Genomic DNA, 19,558 nt, shown 5'->3' on the forward strand with positions numbered 1-19,558 from the left:
GTACTGCTAATACTACCATACAGCCCCTTCAGCAGGTAGGATTTATACTGTACTGTACTGCTAATACTACCATACAGCCCCTTCAGCAGGTAGGATTTATACTGTACTGTACTGCTAATACTACCATACAGCCCCTTCAGCAGGTAGGATTTATACTGTACTGTACTGTACTGTACTGCTAATACTACCATACAGCCCCTTCAGCAGGTAGGATTTATACTGTACTGTACTGCTAATACTACCATACAGCCCCTTTAGCAGGTAGGATTTATACTGTACTGTACTGCTAATACTACCATACAGCCCCTTCAGCAGGTAGGATTTATACTGTACTGTACTGCTAATACTACCATACAGCCCCTTCAGCAGGTAGGATTTATACTGTACTGTACTGCTAATACTACCATACAGCCCCTTCAGCAGGTAGGATTTATACTGTACTGTACTGCTAATACTACCATACAGCCCCTTCAGCAGGTAGGATTTATACTGTACTGTACTGCTAATACTACCATACAGCCCCTTCAGCAGGTAGGATTTATACTGTACTGTACTGTACTGCTAATACTACCATACAGCCCCTTCAGCAGGTAGGATTTATACTGTACTGTACTGCTAATACTACCATACAGCCCCTTCAGCAGGTAGGATTTATACTGTACTGTACTGTACTGCTAATACTACCATACAGCCCCTTCAGCAGGTAGGATTTATACTGTACTGTACTGCTAATACTACCATACAGCCCCTTCAGCAGGTAGGATTTATACTGTACTGTACTGCTAATACTACCATACAGCCCCTTCAGCAGGTAGGATTTATACTGTACTGTACTGCTAATACTACCATACAGCCCCTTCAGCAGGTAGGATTTATACTGTACTGTACTGCTAATACTACCATACAGCCCCTTCAGCAGGTAGGATTTATACTGTACTGTACTGCTAATACTACCATACAGCCCCTTTAGCAGGTAGGATTTATACTGTACTGTACTACTAATACTACCATACAGCCCCTTCAGCAGGTAGGATTTATACTGTACTGTACTGCTAATACTACCATACAGCCCCTTCAGCAGGTAGGATTTATACTGTACTGTACTGTACTGCTAATACTACCATACAGCCCCTTCAGCAGGTAGGATTTATACTGTACTGTACTGCTAATACTACCATACAGCCCCTTCAGCAGGTAGGATTTATACTGTACTGTACTGTACTGTACTGCTAATACTACCATACAGCCCCTTCAGCAGGTAGGATTTATACTGTACTGTACTGCTAATACTACCATACAGCCCCTTCAGCAGGTAGGATTTATACTGTACTGTACTGTACTGTACTGCTAATACTACCATACAGCCCCTTCAGCAGGTAGGATTTATACTGTACTGTACTGCTAATACTACCATACAGCCCCTTTAGCAGGTAGGATTTATACTGTACTGTACTGCTAATACTACCATACAGCCCCTTCAGCAGGTAGGATTTATACTGTACTGTACTGCTAATACTACCATACAGCCCCTTCAGCAGGTAGGATTTATACTGTACTGTACTGCTAATACTACCATACAGCCCCTTCAGCAGGTAGGATTTATACTGTACTGTACTGCTAATACTACCATACAGCCCCTTCAGCAGGTAGGATTTATACTGTACTGTACTGCTAATACTACCATACAGCCCCTTTAGCAGGTAGGATTTATACTGTACTGTACTGCTAATACTACCATACAGCCCCTTCAGCAGGTAGGATTTATACTGTACTGTACTGCTAATACTACCATACAGCCCCTTTAGCAGGTAGGATTTATACTGTACTGTACTGCTAATACTACCATACAGCCCCTTCAGCAGGTAGGATTTATACTGTACTGTACTGCTAATACTACCATACAGCCCCTTCAGCAGGTAGGATTTATACTGTACTGTACTGCTAATACTACCATACAGCCCCTTCAGCAGGTAGGATTTATACTGTACTGTACTGCTAATACTACCATACAGCCCCTTCAGCAGGTAGGATTTATACTGTACTGTACTGCTAATACTACCATACAGCCCCTTCAGCAGGTAGGATTTATACTGTACTGTACTACTAATACTACCATACAGCCCCTTCAGCAGGTAGGATTTATACTGTACTGTACTGCTAATACTACCATACAGACCCTTCAGCAGGTAGGATTTATACTGTACTGTACTGTACTGCTAATACTACCATACAGCCCCTTCAGCAGGTAGGATTTATACTGTACTGTACTGCTAATACTACCATACAGCCCCTTCAGCAGGTAGGATTTATACTGTACTGTACTGTACTGCTAATACTACCATACATCCCCTTCAGCAGGTAGGATTTATACTGTACTGTACTGCTAATACTACCATACAGCCCCTTCAGCAGGTAGGATTTATACTGTACTGTACTGCTAATACTACCATACAGCCCCTTCAGCAGGTAGGATTTATACTGTACGGCTATTTCTGTTTCTTATTTTTAATTCATGTGAAAACATTTCTAAAAATCTGTTTTCCCTTTGTCATTATGGGGCATTGTGTGTAGACTGATAAGGAAAAATGAATGTAAACAATTTTAGAATAAGGCTGTAACGTAACAATATGTGGAAAAAGGGAAGGGGTCTGAATACTTTCCAAACTTTCCCTGAACATACAGACAAGAATGTATATCAATCACAAATGCTTTATTTTATTCAACTTTGCCTTTTATTTCACTTAAAGGATGTATGTAACGTCATAGGATGAAACGGGGATGTATGTAACGAAGATGTATGTAACGTCTTGGGATGAAACGGGGCTGTTATCAGCAGACATGTTGAAGGAACTTTATTAAACTGTTATTTGAGATGTTTTTCCATTTGTGCGTTTCTTTAAAAGTATTTATTTGTCATCAAGTTGAGTATTTCATTACCAACTCACCTCCCATCCCCTCCAGTCTACCCTGGTGGACATCTCTGCCAATACATTTGAAGGTCGATTTTGGGCAAAAGCGCAAAAATAATGTATTTTAAACAGTATAACTGATCAATGCACCATCATACATGGTCATTTATTGCTTTAAAAAAATGGCTAAATAAGATATTTGGCTACAGAAGTGCCATTTCTTTCCGATCTCCAAAAACAAATCCTGTGAAATGATGTCAACACATAGTGGAGGAGTTACTGGCTAGCTTAGCTAACAAACTAGCTATAGTGGCTAGCTTAGCTAACGAACTAGCTATAGTGGCTAGCTTAGCAAACAAACTAGCTACAGTGGATGGCTTAGCCAATGAACTAGCTACAGTGGCTAGCTTAGCTAACGAACTAGCTATAGTGGCTAGCTTAGCTAAAAAACTAGCTACAGTGGCTGGCTTAGCTAACAAACTAGCTACAGTGGCTAGCTTAGCTAATGAACTAGCTACAGTGGCTAGCTTAGCTAACGAACTAGCTACAGTGGCTAGCTTAGCTAACAAACTAGCTACAGTGGCTAGCTTAGCTAATGAACTAGCTACAGTTGAAGTCGAAGTTTACATACACTTAGGTTGGAGTCATTAAAACTCATTTTTCAACCACTCCACAAATTTCTTGTTAACAAACTAGTTTTAGCAAGTCGGTTAGGACATCTACTTTGTGCATGACACAAGTCATTTTTCCAACAATTGTATACAGATAGATTATTTCATTTATAATTCACTGTACCACAATTCCAGTGGGTCAGAAGTTTACATACACTAAGTTGACTGTGCCTTTAAACAGCTTGGAAAATCACAGAAAATGATGTCATGGCTTTAGAAGCTTCGGATAGGCTAATTGACATAATTTGAGTCAATTGGAGGTGTACCTGTGGGTGTATTTCAAGGCCTACCTTCAAACTCTGTGGCTCTTTGCTTGACATTATGGAAAAATCTAAAGAAATCAGCCAAGACCTCAGGAAAAAAATTGTAGATCTCCACAAGTCTGGTTCATCCTTGGGAGCAATTTCCAAACGCCTGAAGGTACGACTTTCATCTGTACAAACAATAGTATGCAAGTATAAACACCATGGGACCACGCTGCCGTCATACCGCTCAGGAAGGAGACACATTCTGTCTCCAAGAGATGAACGTACTTTGGTGCAAAAAGTGCAAATCAATCCCAGAACAACAGCAAAGGACCTTGTGGAGATGCTGGAGGAAACAGGTACAAAAGTATCTATATCCACAGTAAAACGAGTCCTATATCGACATAACCTGAAAGGCCACTCAGAAAGGAAGAAGCCACTGCTCCAAAACCACCATAAAAAAAGCCAGACTACGGTTTGCAACTGCACATGGGGACAAAGATCGTACTTTTTGGAGAAATGTTCTCTGATCTGATGAAACAAAAATAGAACTGTTTGGCCATAATGACCATCATTATGTTTGGAGGAAAAAGGGGGAGGCTTGCAAGCCGAAGAACACCTTCCCAACCGTGAAGCACGGGGGTGGCAGCATCATGTTGTGGGGGTGCTTTGCTGCAGGAGGGGCTGGTGCACTTCACAAAATAGATGGCATCATGAGGTAGGAAAATTATGTGGATATATTGAAGCAACATCTCAAGACAGACATCAATCAGGAAGTTAAAGCTTGGTTGCAAATGGGTCTTCCAAATGGACAATGACTCCAAGCATACTTCCAAAGTTGTGACAAAATGGCTTAAGGACAACAAAGTCAAGGTATTGGAGTGGCCATCACAAAGCCCTGACCTCAATCCTATAGAACATTTGTGTGCAGAACTGAAAAAGTGTGTGCGAGCAAGGAGGCCTACAAACCTGACTTAGTTACACCAGCTCTGTCAGGAGGAATGGGCCAAAATTAACCCAACTTAATGTGGGGAGCTTGTGGAAGGCTACCTGAAACATTTGACCAAAGTTAAACAATTTAATGGCAATGCTACCAAATACTAATTGAATGTATGTAAACTTCTGAACCACTGGGAATGTGATGAAAGAAATAAAAGCTGAAATATATCATTCTCTCTACTATTATTCTGACATTTTACATTCTTAAAATAAAGTGGTGATCCTAACTGACCTAAGACAGGGACTTTTTACTAGGATTAAATGTTAGGAATTGTGAAATACTGAGTTTAAATGTATTTGGCTAAGGTGTTTGTAAACTTCCGACTCCAACTGTACGTTGGTCATGTGCACACCTGACTAGAATGACACTGATGTGCCACCAAAGGCACACCCCATTTATGTTTAGAAAACTGGGAAAGATGCGGAGTTGGACTGTCTTTTCGTGTCCAAAGTTGACCTTTAACCCCATCTCTACTGCTACAGGTTGTAAAACAGGACCTAATATAATCTCCAATATTAACATCTACTTTGACAGAAGAGCATTTCTCTGTTGAGTCGACGGGTAGTTTAGAAGTCTGTACTGTTACGTAGAGCGTTTAGAGCCCTAACCGGGATACATTCTGAGCTCTTAGTAATAACCACCAAAACTCCCGGCGACCCTAAAGGGCTCTATTCAATCTGTATGGCTGAAGTTCAACTTTACCACCTGATAGAAATGTGAAGGCGATGTTCCTGTGTTAGCGGAGACTGCATTCACGGTAAACGCCGCATATGTCGGCTCAATAGGAAAATGACCTTTACATTTCTATCACACGGTCTGTAACGCTTCAGCCGTCCAGATTGAATAGAGCCCTAATTCTAGTTGAGTAACCGAACCCTAAGTAAGTTACCCTAACCCCCTAACCAACCTTAAATGACCCCTAACCAACCTTAAATGACCCCTAACCAACCTTAAATAGCCCCTAACCCCCTAACCAACCTTAAATGACCCCTAACCAACCTTAAATAGCCCCTAACCCCCTAACCAACCTTAAATGACCCCTAACCAACCTTAAATAGCCCCTAACCCCCTAACCAACCTTAAATGAACCCTAACCAACCTTAAATAGCCCCTAACCCCCTAACCAACCTTAAATGACCCATAACCAACCTTAAATTACCCCTAACCCCCTAGCCAACCTTAAATTTGAATGCACCAATTTGTAAGTCGCTCTGGATAAGAGCGTCTGCTAAATGACTTAAATGTAAATGTAAATGACCCCTAACCAACCTGAAATGACCCCCAACCAACCTTAAATTACCCCTAACCCCCTAGCCAACCTTAAATGACCCCTAACCAACCTTAAATTACCCCTAACCAGCCTTAAATGGCCCCTAACCCCCTAACCAACCTTAAATGACCCCTAACCAGCCTTAAATGGCCCGTAACCCCCTAACCAACCTTATATGACCCCTAACTAACCTTAAATGACCACTAACCAACCTTAAATTACCCCTAACCCCCTAGCCAACCTTAAATGACCCCTAACCAACCTGAAATTACCCCCAACCAACCTTAAATTACCCCTAACCCCCTAACCAACCTTAAATGACCCCTAACCAACCTTAAATTACCCCTAACCAGCCTTAAATGGCCCCTAACCCCCTAACCAACCTTAAATGACCCCTAACCAGCCTTAAATGGCCCCTAACCCCCTAACCAACCTTAAATGCCCCTAACCAACCTTAAATGACCACTAACCAACCTTAAATTACTCATAACCCCCTAACCAACCTTATATGACCCCTAACCAACCTTAAATGCCCCTAACCAACCTTAAATGACCACTAACCAACCTTAAATTACTCATAACCCCCTAACCAGCCTTAAATGACCCCTAACCAACCTCAAATGACCCCTAACCAACCTTAAATGCCCCTAACCAACCTTAAATGACCACTAACCAACCTTAAATGCCCCTAACCAACCTTAAATGACCACTAACCAACCTTAAATTACTCATAACCCCCTAACCAACCTGAAATTACCCCTAACCAACCTTAAATTACCCCTAACCCCCTAGCCAACCTTAAATGACCCCTAACCAACCTTAAATTACCCCTAACCAGCCTTAAATGGCCCCTAACCCCCTAACCAACATTAAATGACCCCTAACCAGCCTTAAATGGCCCCTAACCCCCTAACCAACCTTATATGACCCCTAACCAACCTTAAATGACCACTAACCAAACTTAAATGACCCCTAATCAGCCTTAAATGGCCCCTAACCCCCTAACCAACCTTAAATGACCCCTAACCAACCTTAAATGAAAGGGAGGAAAGGGGAGGGATGAAGGGAGGGAGGGAGGAAAGGAGGGAGGGAATGAGAGAGAGCGAGAGGAGGCAGACAAAGCAGAACACTGGACAGACACCACGAGACAGGTCTTCAGGCACATTATTGTTTTTCTTTCGTCCCCCAATCTTAGTTTTGCTACGATATCTCTGAGCCCAGATCACCGCGGAAACCGCACAGCCTGGATCACCATGGAATCCACACAGCTTGGATAACCATGGAAACCACACAGCTTGGATAACCATGGAAACCACACAGCTTCACACTGGAAGACATCTTAATTCAAGAAACATAATAACGATTTAAAAATGTGGTTTCGTGGTTTAATACGATGAAAATAAAAAGTATTTCCTGTATCCTCTCAGTACATAGGATCAGTGGAACGTTGGGACCAGGTAGGACCAGTGGGTGGAGTTGACCAGGTAGAACCAGGGGACAGTTATGACCAGGGGAGTTAGCATGTCGAAGACGTCTCCAGCAGCAGGGTATTATGTTCATCTGACTGTTATTCAGCAGTCTGTCCTCCAGGGCAGAAGTGTGGACCTCTAGCTCTCCGGTTCCTCCAGGTGTCTGGGCAGGCAGGGTTGCTGGTGGACCGTGCTGGTGCCCCAGGATACCCCTAGGGAAGGGGACATGCTACGGAGGCCCACCCCACCTAGAGGCATCACGGAAGGGGACAGACTGCGCAGGCCAACCCCACCCAGAGGCACCAAGCTGGGGGACAGGCTGCGGAGGCCAACCCCTGATCTGAAGCTGAGCTCTGGGGCGGGTAACAGAGGCTTCAGGATGCTGACCAGGCAGAAGGCTGAGCCGCTCTTAGGGATGAAGTTGACCTTGTTACGGTCCGGACACAGGAAGGGAGGAATCTCCTGGAGGGGTCTGGGACTGGAACACAAAAACATTGTCATTCAACACTAATATGACACAGATTATTTATGGTATTTACTTAGCAGAGTCCTTTTCCTATACAAGAGGAGTAATACCAGTTTGGCCACAAAAAGCTGTACATGGCTAGTTTTAATGTTCTGAGTTAACTTCTACTATGTTGGGCTCACGCAGTTGAGAAAAGAACCAAGTAAGTAACATCAGAGTGTGGTTATATGGTATCAGAGTGTGGTTATATGTTATCAGAGTGTGGTTATATGGTATCAGAGTGTGGTTATATGGTATCAGAGTGTGGTTATATGTTATCAGAGTGTGGTTATATGTTATCAGAGTGTGGTTATATGGTATCAGAGTGTGGTTATATGGTATCAGAGTGTGGTTATATGTTATCAGAGTGTGGTTATATGTTATCAGAGTGTAGTTATATGGTATCAGAGTGTGGTTATATGGTATCAGAGTGTGGTTATATGTTATCAGAGTGTGGTTATATGTTGTAACATCAGAGTGTGGTTATATGTTATCAGAGTGTGGTTATATGTTATCAGAGTGTGGTTATATGTTATCAGGGTGTGGTTATATGTTGTAACATCAGAGTGTGGTTATATGTTATCAGAGTGTGGTTATATGTTATCAGAGTGTGGTTATATGTTATCAGAGTGTGGTTATATGGTATCAGAGTGTGGTTATATGTTATCAGAGTGTGGTTATATGTTGTAACATCAGAGTGTGGTTATATGTTATCAGAGTGTGGTTATATGTTATCAGAGTGTGGTTATATGTTATCAGAGTGTGGTTATATGTTATCAGAGTGTGGTTATATGGTATCAGAGTGTGGTTATATGTTATCAGAGTGTGGTTATATGGTATCAGAGTGTAGTTATATGTTATCAGAGTGTGGTTATATGTTGTAACATCAGAGTGTGGTTATATGTTATCAGGGTGTGGTTATATGTTATCAGAGTGTGGTTATATGTTATCAGAGTGTGGTTATATGGTATCAGAGTGTGGTTATATGTTATCAGAGTGTGGTTATATGGTATCAGAGTGTAGTTATATGTTATCAGAGTGTGGTTATATGTTATCAGAGTGTGGTTATATGGTATCAGAGTGTGGTTATATGTTATCAGAGTGTGGTTATATGTTGTAACATCAGAGTGTGGTTATATGTTATCAGAGTGTGGTTATATGGTATCAGAGTGTGGTTATATGTTATCAGAGTGTGGTTATATGTTATCAGAGTGTGGTTATATGTTATCAGAGTGTGGTTATATGTTATCAGAGTGTGGTTATATGTTGTAACATCAGAGTGTGGTTATATGTTATCAGAGTGTGGTTATATGTTATCAGAGTGTGGTTATATGTTATCAGAGTGTGGTTATATGTTATCAGAGTGTGGTTATATGGTATCAGAGTGTGGTTATATGTTATCAGAGTGTGGTTATATGGTATCAGAGTGTGGTTATATGTTATCAGAGTGTGGTTATATGTTGTAACATCAGAGTGTGGTTATATGTTATCAGAGTGTGGTTATATGGTATCAGAGTGTGGTTATATGTTATCAGAGTGTGGTTATATGTTGTAACATCAGAGTGTGGTTATATGTTATCAGAGTGTGGTTATATGGTATCAGAGTGTGGTTATATGTTATCAGAGTGTGGTTATATGTTATCAGAGTGTGGTTATATGTTATCAGAGTGTGGTTATATGTTGTAACACCAGAGTGTGGTTATATGGTATCAGAGTGTGGTTATATGTTATCAGAGTGTGGTTATATGGTATCAGAGTGTGGTTATATGGTATCAGAGTGTGGTTATATGGTATCAGAGTGTGGTTATATGTTATCAGAGTGTGGTTATATGTTGTAACATCAGAGTGTGGTTATATGTTATCAGAGTGTGGTTATATGTTGTAACATCAGAGTGTGGTTATATGTTATCAGAGTGTGGTTATATGTTATCAGAGTGTGGTTATATGTTATCAGAGTGTGGTTATATGTTATCAGAGTGTGGTTATATGTTGTAACATCAGAGTGTGGTTATATGTTGTAACACCAGAGTGTGGTTATATGTTATCAGAGTGTGGTTATATGTTATCAGAGTGTGGTTATATGGTATCAGAGTGTGGTTATATGTTATCAGAGTGTGGTTATATGTTGTAACACCAGAGTGTGGTTATATGTTATCAGAGTGTGGTTATATGTTATCAGAGTGTAGTTATATGTTATCAGAGTGTGGTTATATGGTATCAGAGTGTGGTTATATGTTATCAGAGTGTGGTTATATGTTATCAGAGTGTGGTTATATGTTATCAGAGTGTGGTTATATGTTGTACATCAGAGTGTGGTTATATGTTATCAGAGTGTGGTTATATGTTATCAGAGTGTGGTTATATGTTGATCAGAGTGTGGTTATATGTTATCAGAGTGTGGTTATATGTTATCAGAGTGTGGTTATATGGTATCAGAGTGTGGTTATATGGTATCAGAGTGTGGTTATATGTTATCAGAGTGTGGTTATATGGTATCAGAGTGTGGTTATATGTTATCAGAGTTTGGTTATATGTTATCAGAGTGTGGTTATATGTTGTAACATCAGAGTGTGGTTATATGTTGTCAGAGTGTGGTTATATGTTGTAACACCAGAGTGTGGTTATATGTTATCAGAGTGTGGTTATATGTTATCAGAGTGTGGTTATATGTTGTAACATCAGAGTGTGGTTATATGTTGTAACATCAGAGTGTGGTTATATGGTATCAGAGTGTGGTTATATGGTATCAGAGTGTGGTTATATGGTATCAGAGTGTGGTTATATGTTATCAGAGTGTGGTTATATGGTATCAGAGTGTGGTTATATGGTATCAGAGTGTGGTTATATGGTATCAGAGTGTGGTTATATGTTGTCAGAGTGTGGTTATATGTTATCAGAGTGTGGTTATATGTTATCAGAGTGTGGTTATATGGTATCAGAGTGTGGTTATATGTTATCAGAGTGTGGTTATATGTTATCAGAGTGTGGTTATATGGTATCAGAGTGTGGTTATATGGTATCAGAGTGTGGTTATATGGTATCAGAGTGTGGTTATATGGTATCAGAGTGTGGTTATATGGTATCAGAGTGTGGTTATATGGTATCAGAGTGTGGTTATATGTTATCAGAGTGTGGTTATATGTTATCAGAGTGTGGTTATATGTTATCAGAGTGTGGTTATATGTTATCAGAGTGTGGTTATATGGTATCAGAGTGTGGTTATATGGTATCAGAGTGTGGTTATATGTTATCAGAGTGTGGTTATATGGTATCAGAGTGTGGTTATATGCTATCAGAGTGTGGTTATATGTTATCAGAGTGTGGTTATATGTTATCAGAGTGTGGTTATATGGTATCAGAGTGTGGTTATATGGTATCAGAGTGTGGTTATATGGTATCAGAGTGTGGTTATATGTTGTAACATCAGAGTGTGGTTATATGTCATCAGAGTGTGGTTATATGGTATCAGAGTGTGGTTATATGGTATCAGAGTGTGGTTATATGGTATCAGAGTGTGGTTATATGTTGTAACACCAGAGTGTGGTTATATGTTATCAGAGTGTGGTTATATGTTATCAGAGTGGGGTTATATGTTGTAACATCAGAGTGTGGTTATATGTTATCAGAGTGTGGTTATATGTTATCAGAGTGTGGTTATATGTTATCAGAGTGTGGTTATATGTTATCAGAGCGTGGTTTTATGTTATCAGAGTGTGGTTATATGTTGTAACACCAGAGTGTAGTTATATGTTGTAACATCAGAGTGTGGTTATATGTTATCAGAGTGTGGTTATATGTTATCAGAGTGTGGTTATATGTTATCAGAGTGTGGTTATATGTTGTAACATCAGAGTGTAGTTATATGTTGTAACATCAGAGTGTGGTTATATGTTATCAGAGTGTGGTTATATGTTATCAGAGTGTGGTTATATGTTATCAGAGTGTGGTTATATGGTATCAGAGTGTGGTTATATGTTATCAGAGTGTGGTTATATGTTATCAGAGTGTGGTTATATGGTATCAGAGTGTGGTTATATATTGTAACATCAGAGTGTGGTTATATGTTATCAGAGTGTGGTTATATGTTATCAGAGTGTAGTTATATGTTATCAGAGTGTGGTTATATATTGTAACATCAGAGTGTAGTTATATGTCATCAGAGTGTGGTTACATGGTATCAGAGTGTGGTTATATGTTATCAGAGTGTGGTTATATGTTATCAGAGTGTGGTTATATGTTATCAGAGTGTGGTTATATGTTATCAGAGTGTGGTTACATGGTATCAGAGTGTGGTTATATGTTATCAGAGTGTGGTTATATGTTATCAGAGTGTGGTTATATGTTATCAGAGTGTGGTTATATGTTATCAGAGTGTGGTTATATGTTATCAGAGTGTGGTTATATGGTATCAGAGTGTGGTTATATGTTATCAGAGTGTGGTTATATGTTGTCAGAGTGTGGTTATATGTTATCAGAGTGTGGTTATATGTTGTAACATCAGAGTGTGGTTATATGGTATCAGAGTGTGGTTATATGGTATCAGAGTGTGGTTATATGGTATCAGAGTGTGGTTATATGTTATCAGAGTGTGGTTATATGTTATCAGAGTGTGGTTATATGTTGTAACATCAGAGTGTGGTTATATGTTATCAGAGTGTGGTTATATGTTATCAGAGTGTGGTTATATGTTATCAGAGTGTGGTTATATGTTATCAGAGTGTGGTTATATGGTATCAGAGTGTGGTTATATGCTGTAACATCGTTAACATCATTGAAGACACCCCAAAGCTTTTTTCTGTCATTCTTTATATCCTTTATCTTTAATTCATAGTGTAGTTTCTTCTTTTTATTCCGTTTACTCACATTTCTCAGTTTGCAATACGTTTGCCAATCGGTTGTGCAGCCAGACTTAATTGCCATTCCTTTTTCCTCATCCCTCTCAACCATAACATTTTTCAATTCCTCATCAATCTAAGGGCATTTAACAGTTTTAACAGTCATTTTCTTAATGGGTGCTTATTAGTAACTGGAATAAGTAGTTTCATAAATGTGTCAAGTGCAGCGTCTGGTTGCTCCTCATTACACACCACAGACCAGCACATATTCTTTACATCATCAACATATGAATCATTACACAACGTATTGTATGACCTCTTATACACTATATTAGGCCCAGCCTTTGGCACTTTGGCTTTCCTGGATATGGCTATTATATTGCGATCACTACATCCTATGGATTTGGATAATGCTTTTAACCAAATTTGGACGTTGAGGAACTGTTGTTAATGTGTATTGTTATTACGATATTTGAAATGAGAAAGGAGAGGTCAGGGGTTAGGGTCAGGGGTTAGGGGTCAGGGGTTAGGGTCAGGGGTTAGGGTCAGGGGTTAGGGTCGGGGGTTAGGGTGTACTCTCACAGCCCTCAGGACGTTTAGGGTCAGGGGTTAGGGTCAGGGGTTAGGGTCAGGGGTTAGGGTGTACTCTCACAGCCCTCAGGACGTTTAGGGTCAGGGGTTAGGGTCAGGGGTTAGGGTCAGGGGTTAGGGTGTACTCTCACAGCTCTCAGGACGTTTAGGGTCAGGGGTTAGGGTCAGGGGTTTGGGTGTACTCTCACAGCCCTCAGGACGGTTAGGGTCAGGGGTTAGGGTCAGGGGTTAGGGTGTACTCTCACAGCCCTCAGGATGTTTAGGGTCAGGGGTTAGGGTCAGGGGTTAGGGTCAGGGGTTAGGGTGTACTCTCACAGCCCTCAGGGGTTAGGGTCAGGGGTTAGGGTCAGGGGTTAGGGTCAGGGGTTAGGGTCAGGGGTTAGGGTTAGCGGTTAGGGTCAGGGGTTAGGGTGTACTCTCACAGCCCTCAGGACGTTTAGGGTCAGGGGTTAGGGTCAGGGGTTAGGGTCAGGGGTTAGGGTCAGGGGTTAGGGTGTACTCTCACAGCCCTCAGGGGTTAGGGTCAGGGGTTAGGGTCAGGGGTTAGGGTGTACTCTCACAGCCCTCAGGACGTTTAGGGTCAAGGGTTAGGGTCAGGGGTTAGGGTGTACTCTCACAGCCCTCAGGACGTTTAGGGTCAGAGGTTAGGGTCAGGGGTTAGGGTCAGGAGTTAGGGTGTACTCTCACAGCCCTCAGGACGTTTAGGGTCAGGGGTTAGGGTCAGGGGTTAGGGTTAGGGTCAGGAGTTAGGGTGTACTCTCACAGCCCTCAGGACGTTTAGGGTCAGGGGTTAGGGTCAGGGGTTAGGGTCAGGGGTTAGGGTGTACTCTCACAGCCCTCAGGACGTTTAGGGTCAGGAGTTAGGGGTAGGGAGTTAGGGTCAGGAGTTAGGGTCAGGGGTTAGGGTCAGGGGTTAGGGTGTACTCTCACAGCCCTCAGGACGTTTAGGGTCAGGGGTCAGGAGTTAGGGTGTACTCTCACAGCCCTCAGGACGTTTAGGGTCAGGGGTTAGGGTCAGGGGTTAGGGTTAGGGGTTAGAGGTCAAGAGTTAAGGTTAGGCTGTACTCACAGTGACTCCTCAAAGAACTTGACCTTCTCACAGCCCTCCGGCGGCTCCCTCTTGAACATGTAGCTGTTGTTGGGCTTCGGAGACGCTGCATACTTCGGGAGAGGCGAGCAGGGCCCCAGTTCTGGGGTCAGACAGAATGACAGACAGACAGACAGACAGACAGACAGACAGACAGACAGACAGACAGACAGGAAGCAGGTCAGTCACAATATTCAGGGTGAGGGGGACAAAGCTATGGATATGTGTGTGTGTGTGTGTGTGTGTGTGTGTGTGTGTGTGTGTGTGTGTGTGTGTGTGTGTGTGTGTGTGTGTACCTTTCTCTTCTGCGGGGTAGGGGCTGCCTCCTCCCATATCGTTGAGGATGGTGAGGTAGGAGGGAGAGATGGAGTCGGGCCGGCTGCTGCTGTTGCTATGCTTACCGCCACCGAGGCCCCCCCCTGAGGGGGTCTGTGTGTCGATGCTTCGGGTGGAGCTGCTGCGCTGGGGGGGGAGGGGTGGGGGGGCGCGGTGTCCGTCTGGGACATCTTGGGGCTGAACCCAAACCACACATTATAACACTGTGTGTGTGTGTGTGTGTGGCAGTGTGTGTCTGTGTGTGTGTGTGTGTGTGTGTGCGTGTGGCAGTGAGTGCGTGTGTGTGTGTGTGTGTGTGTGTGTGTGTGTGTGTGTGTGTGTGTGTGTGTGTGTGTGTGTGTGTGTGTATGTGTGTGTGTCAGTGCGTGTGTGTGTGTGTGTGGCAGTGTGTGTGTGGCAGTGTGTGTGTGTGTTAACAAGAACAAGGACTCACAATAATGACCTCATCTCGTAGTTGTGGCGTGTCACGGATGATGATGCGTTCAATCTCCTGGTTGAGACCCTCCACACTGTTCCGGAAGCGCGGCGCCGTCGGCTTGGCGATCAAGATGGTCTTATTGGGCATCTGGGCCTTACAGACAGGGGTTAGAGTTAACCCTTAGAGATGGGGTTAGAGTTAACCCTTAGAGATGGTGTTATTGGGCATCTGGGCCTTACAGACAGGGGTTAGAGTTAACCCTTAGAGATGGTCTTATTGGGGATCTGGGCCTTACAGACAGGGGTTAGTGGTAGAGTTAACCCTTAGAGATGGGGTTATTGGGCATCTGGGCCTTACAGACAGGGGTTAGAGTTAACCCTTAGAGATGGGGGTTAACCCTTAGAGGTGGTCTTATTGGGGATCTGGGCCTTACAGACAGGGGTTAGAGTTAACCCTTAGAGATGGGGTTAGGGTTAACCCTTAGAGATGGTCTTATTGGGGATCTGGGCCTTACAGACAGGGGTTAGAGTTAACCCTTAGAGATGGGGTTATTGGGCATCTGGGCCTTACAGACAGGGGTTAGTGGTAGAGTTAACCCTTAGAGATGGTCTTATTGGGCATCTGGGCCTTACAGACAGGGGTTAGAGTTAACCCTTAGAGATGGGGTTAGGGTTAACCCTTAGAGATGGTCTTATTGGGGATCTGGGCCTTACAGACAGGGGTTAGTGGTAGAGTTAACCCTTAGAGGTGGTCTTATTGGGGATCTGGGCCTTACAGACAGGGGTTAGAGTTAACCCTTAGAGATGGTGTTATTGGGGATCTGGGCCTTACAGACAGGGGTTAGTGGTAGAGTTAACCCTTAGAGATGGTCTTATTGGGCATCTGGGCCTTACAGACAGGGGTTAGAGTTAACCCTTAGAGATGGGGTTAGAGTTAACCCTTAGAGATGGGGTTAGAGTTAACCCTTAGAGGTGGTCTTATTGGGCATCTGGGCCTTACAGACAGGGGTTAGAGTTAACCCTTAGAGAAGGTCTTATTGGGCATCTGGGCCTTACAGATGGGGGTTAGAGTTAACCCTTAGAGGTGGTCTTATTGGGCATCTGGGCCTTACAGACAGGGGTTAGAGTTAACCCTTAGAGATGGTGTTAGAGTTAACCCTTAGAGATGGTCTTATTGGGCATCTGGGCCTTACAGACAGGGGTTAGAGTTAACCCTTAGAGATGGTGTTATTGGGCATCTGGGCCTTACAGACAGGGGTTAGAGTTAACCCTTAGAGGTGGTGTTATTGGGGATCTGGGCCTTACAGACGGGGGTTAGAGTTAACCCTTAGAGATGGTCTTATTGGGCATCTGGGCCTTACAGACAGGGGTTAGAGTTAACCCTTAGAGATGGGGTTAGGGTTAACCCTTAGAGATGGTCTTATTGGGGATCTGGGCCTTACAGACGGGGGTTAGAGTTAACCCTTTGAGAAGGTCTTATTGGGCATCTGGGCCTTACAGACAGGGGTTAGAGTTAACCCTTAGAGATGGTGTTATTGGGCATCTGGGCCTTACAGACAGGGGTTAGAGTTAACCCTTAGAGATGGTGTTATTGGGGATCTGGGCCTTACAGACAGGGGTTAGAGTTAACCCTTAGAGATGGGGTTAGGGTTAACCCTTAGAGATGGTCTTATTGGGGATCTGGGCCTTACAGACGGGGGTTAGTGGTAGAGTTAACCCTTAGAGATGGGGTTAGGGTTAACCCTTAGAGATGGTGTTATTGGGGATCTGGGCCTTACAGACAGGGGTTAGAGTTAACCCTTAGAGATGGTCTTATTGGGCATCTGGGCCTTACAGACAGGGGTTAGTGGTAGAGTTAACCCTTAGAGGTGGTCTTATTGGGCATCTGGGCCTTACAGACAGGGGTTAGTGGTAGAGTTAACCCTTAGAGATGGGGTTAGGGTTAACCCTTAGAGATGGGGTTAGGGTTAACCCTTAGAGATGGTGTTATTGGGGATCTGGGCCTTACAGACAGGGGTTAGAGTTAACCCTTAGAGATGGTCTTATTGGGCATCTGGGCCTTACAGACAGGGGTTAGAGTTAACCCTTAGAGATGGTCTTATTGGGCATCTGGGCCTTACAGACAGGGGTTAGAGTTAACCCTTAGAGATGGTGTTATTGGGCATCTGAGCCTTACAGACAGGGGTTAGAGTTAACCCTTAGAGATGGGGTTATTGGGCATCTGAGCCTTACAGACAGGGGTTAGAGTTAACCCTTAGAGATGGGGGTTAACCCTTAGAGATGGTGTTATTGGGCATCTGGGCCTTACAGACAGGGGTTAGTGGTAGAGTTAACCCTTAGAGATGGGGTTATTGGGCATCTGGGCCTTACAGACAGGGGTTAGAGTTAACCCTTAGAGATGGTGTTATTGGGCATCTGGGCCTTACAGACAGGGGTTAGAGTTAACCCTTAGAGATGGTGTTATTGGGCATCTGGGCCTTACAGACAGGGGTTAGAGTTAACCCTTAGAGATGGGGGTTAACCCTTAGAGGTGGTCTTATTGGGCATCTGGGCCTTACAGACAGGGGTTAGAGTTAACCCTTAGAGATGGTGTTATTGGGCATCTGGGCCTTACAGACAGGGGTTAGAGTTAACCCTTAGAGGTGGTCTTATTGGGCATCTGGGCCTTACAGACAGGGGTTAGAGTTAACCCTTAGAGATGGGGGTTAACCCTTAGAGATGGTGTTATTGGGCATCTGGGCCTTACAGACAGGGGTTAGTGGTAGAGTTAACCCTTAGAGATGGTCTTATTGGGCATCTGGGCCTTACAGACAGGGGTTAGAGTTAACCCTTAGAGATGGTGTTATTGGGGATCTGGGCCTTACAGACAGGGGTTAGAGTTAACCCTTAGAGGTGGTCTTATTGGGCATCTGGGCCTTACAGACAGGGGTTAGAGTTAACCCTTAGAGGTGGTCTTATTGGGCATCTGGGCCTTACAGACAGGGGTTAGAGTTAACCCTTAGAGATGGTGTTATTGGGGATCTGGGCCTTACAGACAGGGGTTAGTGGTAGAGTTAACCCTTAGAGATGGTCTTATTGGGCATCTGGGCCTTACAGACAGGGGTTAGAGTTAACCCTTAGAGATGGGGTTAGGGTTAACCCTTAGAGATGGGGTTAGAGTTAACCCTTAGAGATGGGGTTAGGGTTAACCCTTAGAGATGGGGTTAGGGTTAACCCTTAGAGATGGGGTTAGAGTTAACCCTTAGAGATGGGGTTAGGGTTAACCCTTAGAGATGGGGTTAGGGTTAACCCTTAGAGATGGGGTTAGAGTTAACCCTTAGAGATGGGGTTAGGGTTAACTCTTAGAGATGGGGATGGGGTTAACCCTTAGAGATGGGGGTTAGGGTTAACCCTTAGAGATGGGGGTTAGGGTTAACCCTTATGACCCTTAGAGATGGGGTTAGAGTTAACCCTTAGAGATGGAGTTAGGGTTAACCCTTAGAGATGGGGTTAGGGTTAACCCTTAGAGATGGGGATGGGGTTAACCCTTAGAGATGGGGGTTAGAGTTAACCCTTAGAGATGGGGGTTAGGGTTAACCCTTAGAGATGGGGTTAGAGTTAACCCTTAGAGATGGGGTTAGAGTTAACCCTTAGAGATGGGGTTAGGGTTAACCCTTAGAGATGGGGTTAGGGTTAACCCTTAGAGATGGGGATGGGGTTAACCCTTAGAGATGGGGTTAGGGTTAACCCTTAGAGATGGGGTTAGGGTTAACCCTTAGAGATGGGGATGGGGTTAACCCTTAGAGATGGGGTTAGGGTTAACCCTTAGAGATGGGGTTAGGGTTAACCCTTAGAGATGGGGATGGGGTTAACCCTTAGAGATGGGGGTTAGGGTTAACCCTTAGAGATGGGGATGGGGTTAACCCTTAGAGATGGGGTTAGGGTTAACCCTTAGAGATGGGGTTAGGGTTAACCCTTAGAGATTGGGTTAGGGTTAACCCTTAGAGATGGGGATGGGGTTAACCCTTAGAGATGGGGTTAGGGTTAACCCTTAGAGATGGGGGTTAGCGTTAACCCTCAGAGATGGGGGTTAGGGTTAACCCTTAGAGATGGGGGTTAGGGTTAACCCTTAGAGATGGAGTTAGAGTTAACCCTTAGAGATGGGGTTAGGGTTAACCCTTAGAGATGGGGATGGGGTTAACCCTTAGAGATGGGGGTTAGGGTTAACCCTTAGAGATGGGGGT

General features: G+C 43.5%; 1 protein-coding gene and 1 long non-coding RNA gene across 10 annotated transcripts in view; one reads left to right on the forward strand and one right to left on the reverse strand.

Annotated features, from left to right (window-relative positions):
* The first annotated feature begins 1,600 nt into the window (after positions 1-1,600).
* Positions 1,601-2,873, forward strand: LOC129843359 (uncharacterized). The gene is made up of 2 exons (XR_008757824.1): positions 1,601-1,808; positions 2,187-2,873. It is a non-coding gene; the product is annotated as an uncharacterized LOC129843359 (long non-coding RNA).
* Positions 2,692-19,558, reverse strand: part of LOC129843358 (protein FAM117B-like) — a 30,840-nt gene continuing 13,973 nt past the window's right edge. Inside the window, exons 5-10 of one of the 9 annotated variants that reach the window (XR_008757823.1) lie at positions 15,352-15,489; positions 14,879-15,095; positions 14,565-14,685; positions 6,620-8,042; positions 6,529-6,548; positions 2,692-6,428 (exon numbers count right to left, since the gene is read on the reverse strand). Coding sequence is in view for 2 of the 9 variants with exons in the window: in XM_055912058.1 (XP_055768033.1) it covers positions 7,703-8,042; positions 14,565-14,685; positions 14,879-15,095; positions 15,352-15,489 (816 nt within the window). In the remaining 7 variants the exon portion in view is untranslated. Of the gene's footprint in view, positions 8,043-14,564; positions 14,686-14,878; positions 15,096-15,351; positions 15,490-19,558 lie in introns of all 9 variants that reach the window. The other 8 variants (XR_008757822.1, XR_008757820.1, XR_008757817.1 and 5 more) reach the window with 8 other exon arrangements.

The sequence above is a fragment of the Salvelinus fontinalis genome, unplaced genomic scaffold (assembly GCF_029448725.1).
Source record: "Salvelinus fontinalis isolate EN_2023a unplaced genomic scaffold, ASM2944872v1 scaffold_0124, whole genome shotgun sequence".
NCBI classification, from domain to species: Eukaryota; Metazoa; Chordata; class Actinopteri; order Salmoniformes; family Salmonidae; genus Salvelinus; species Salvelinus fontinalis.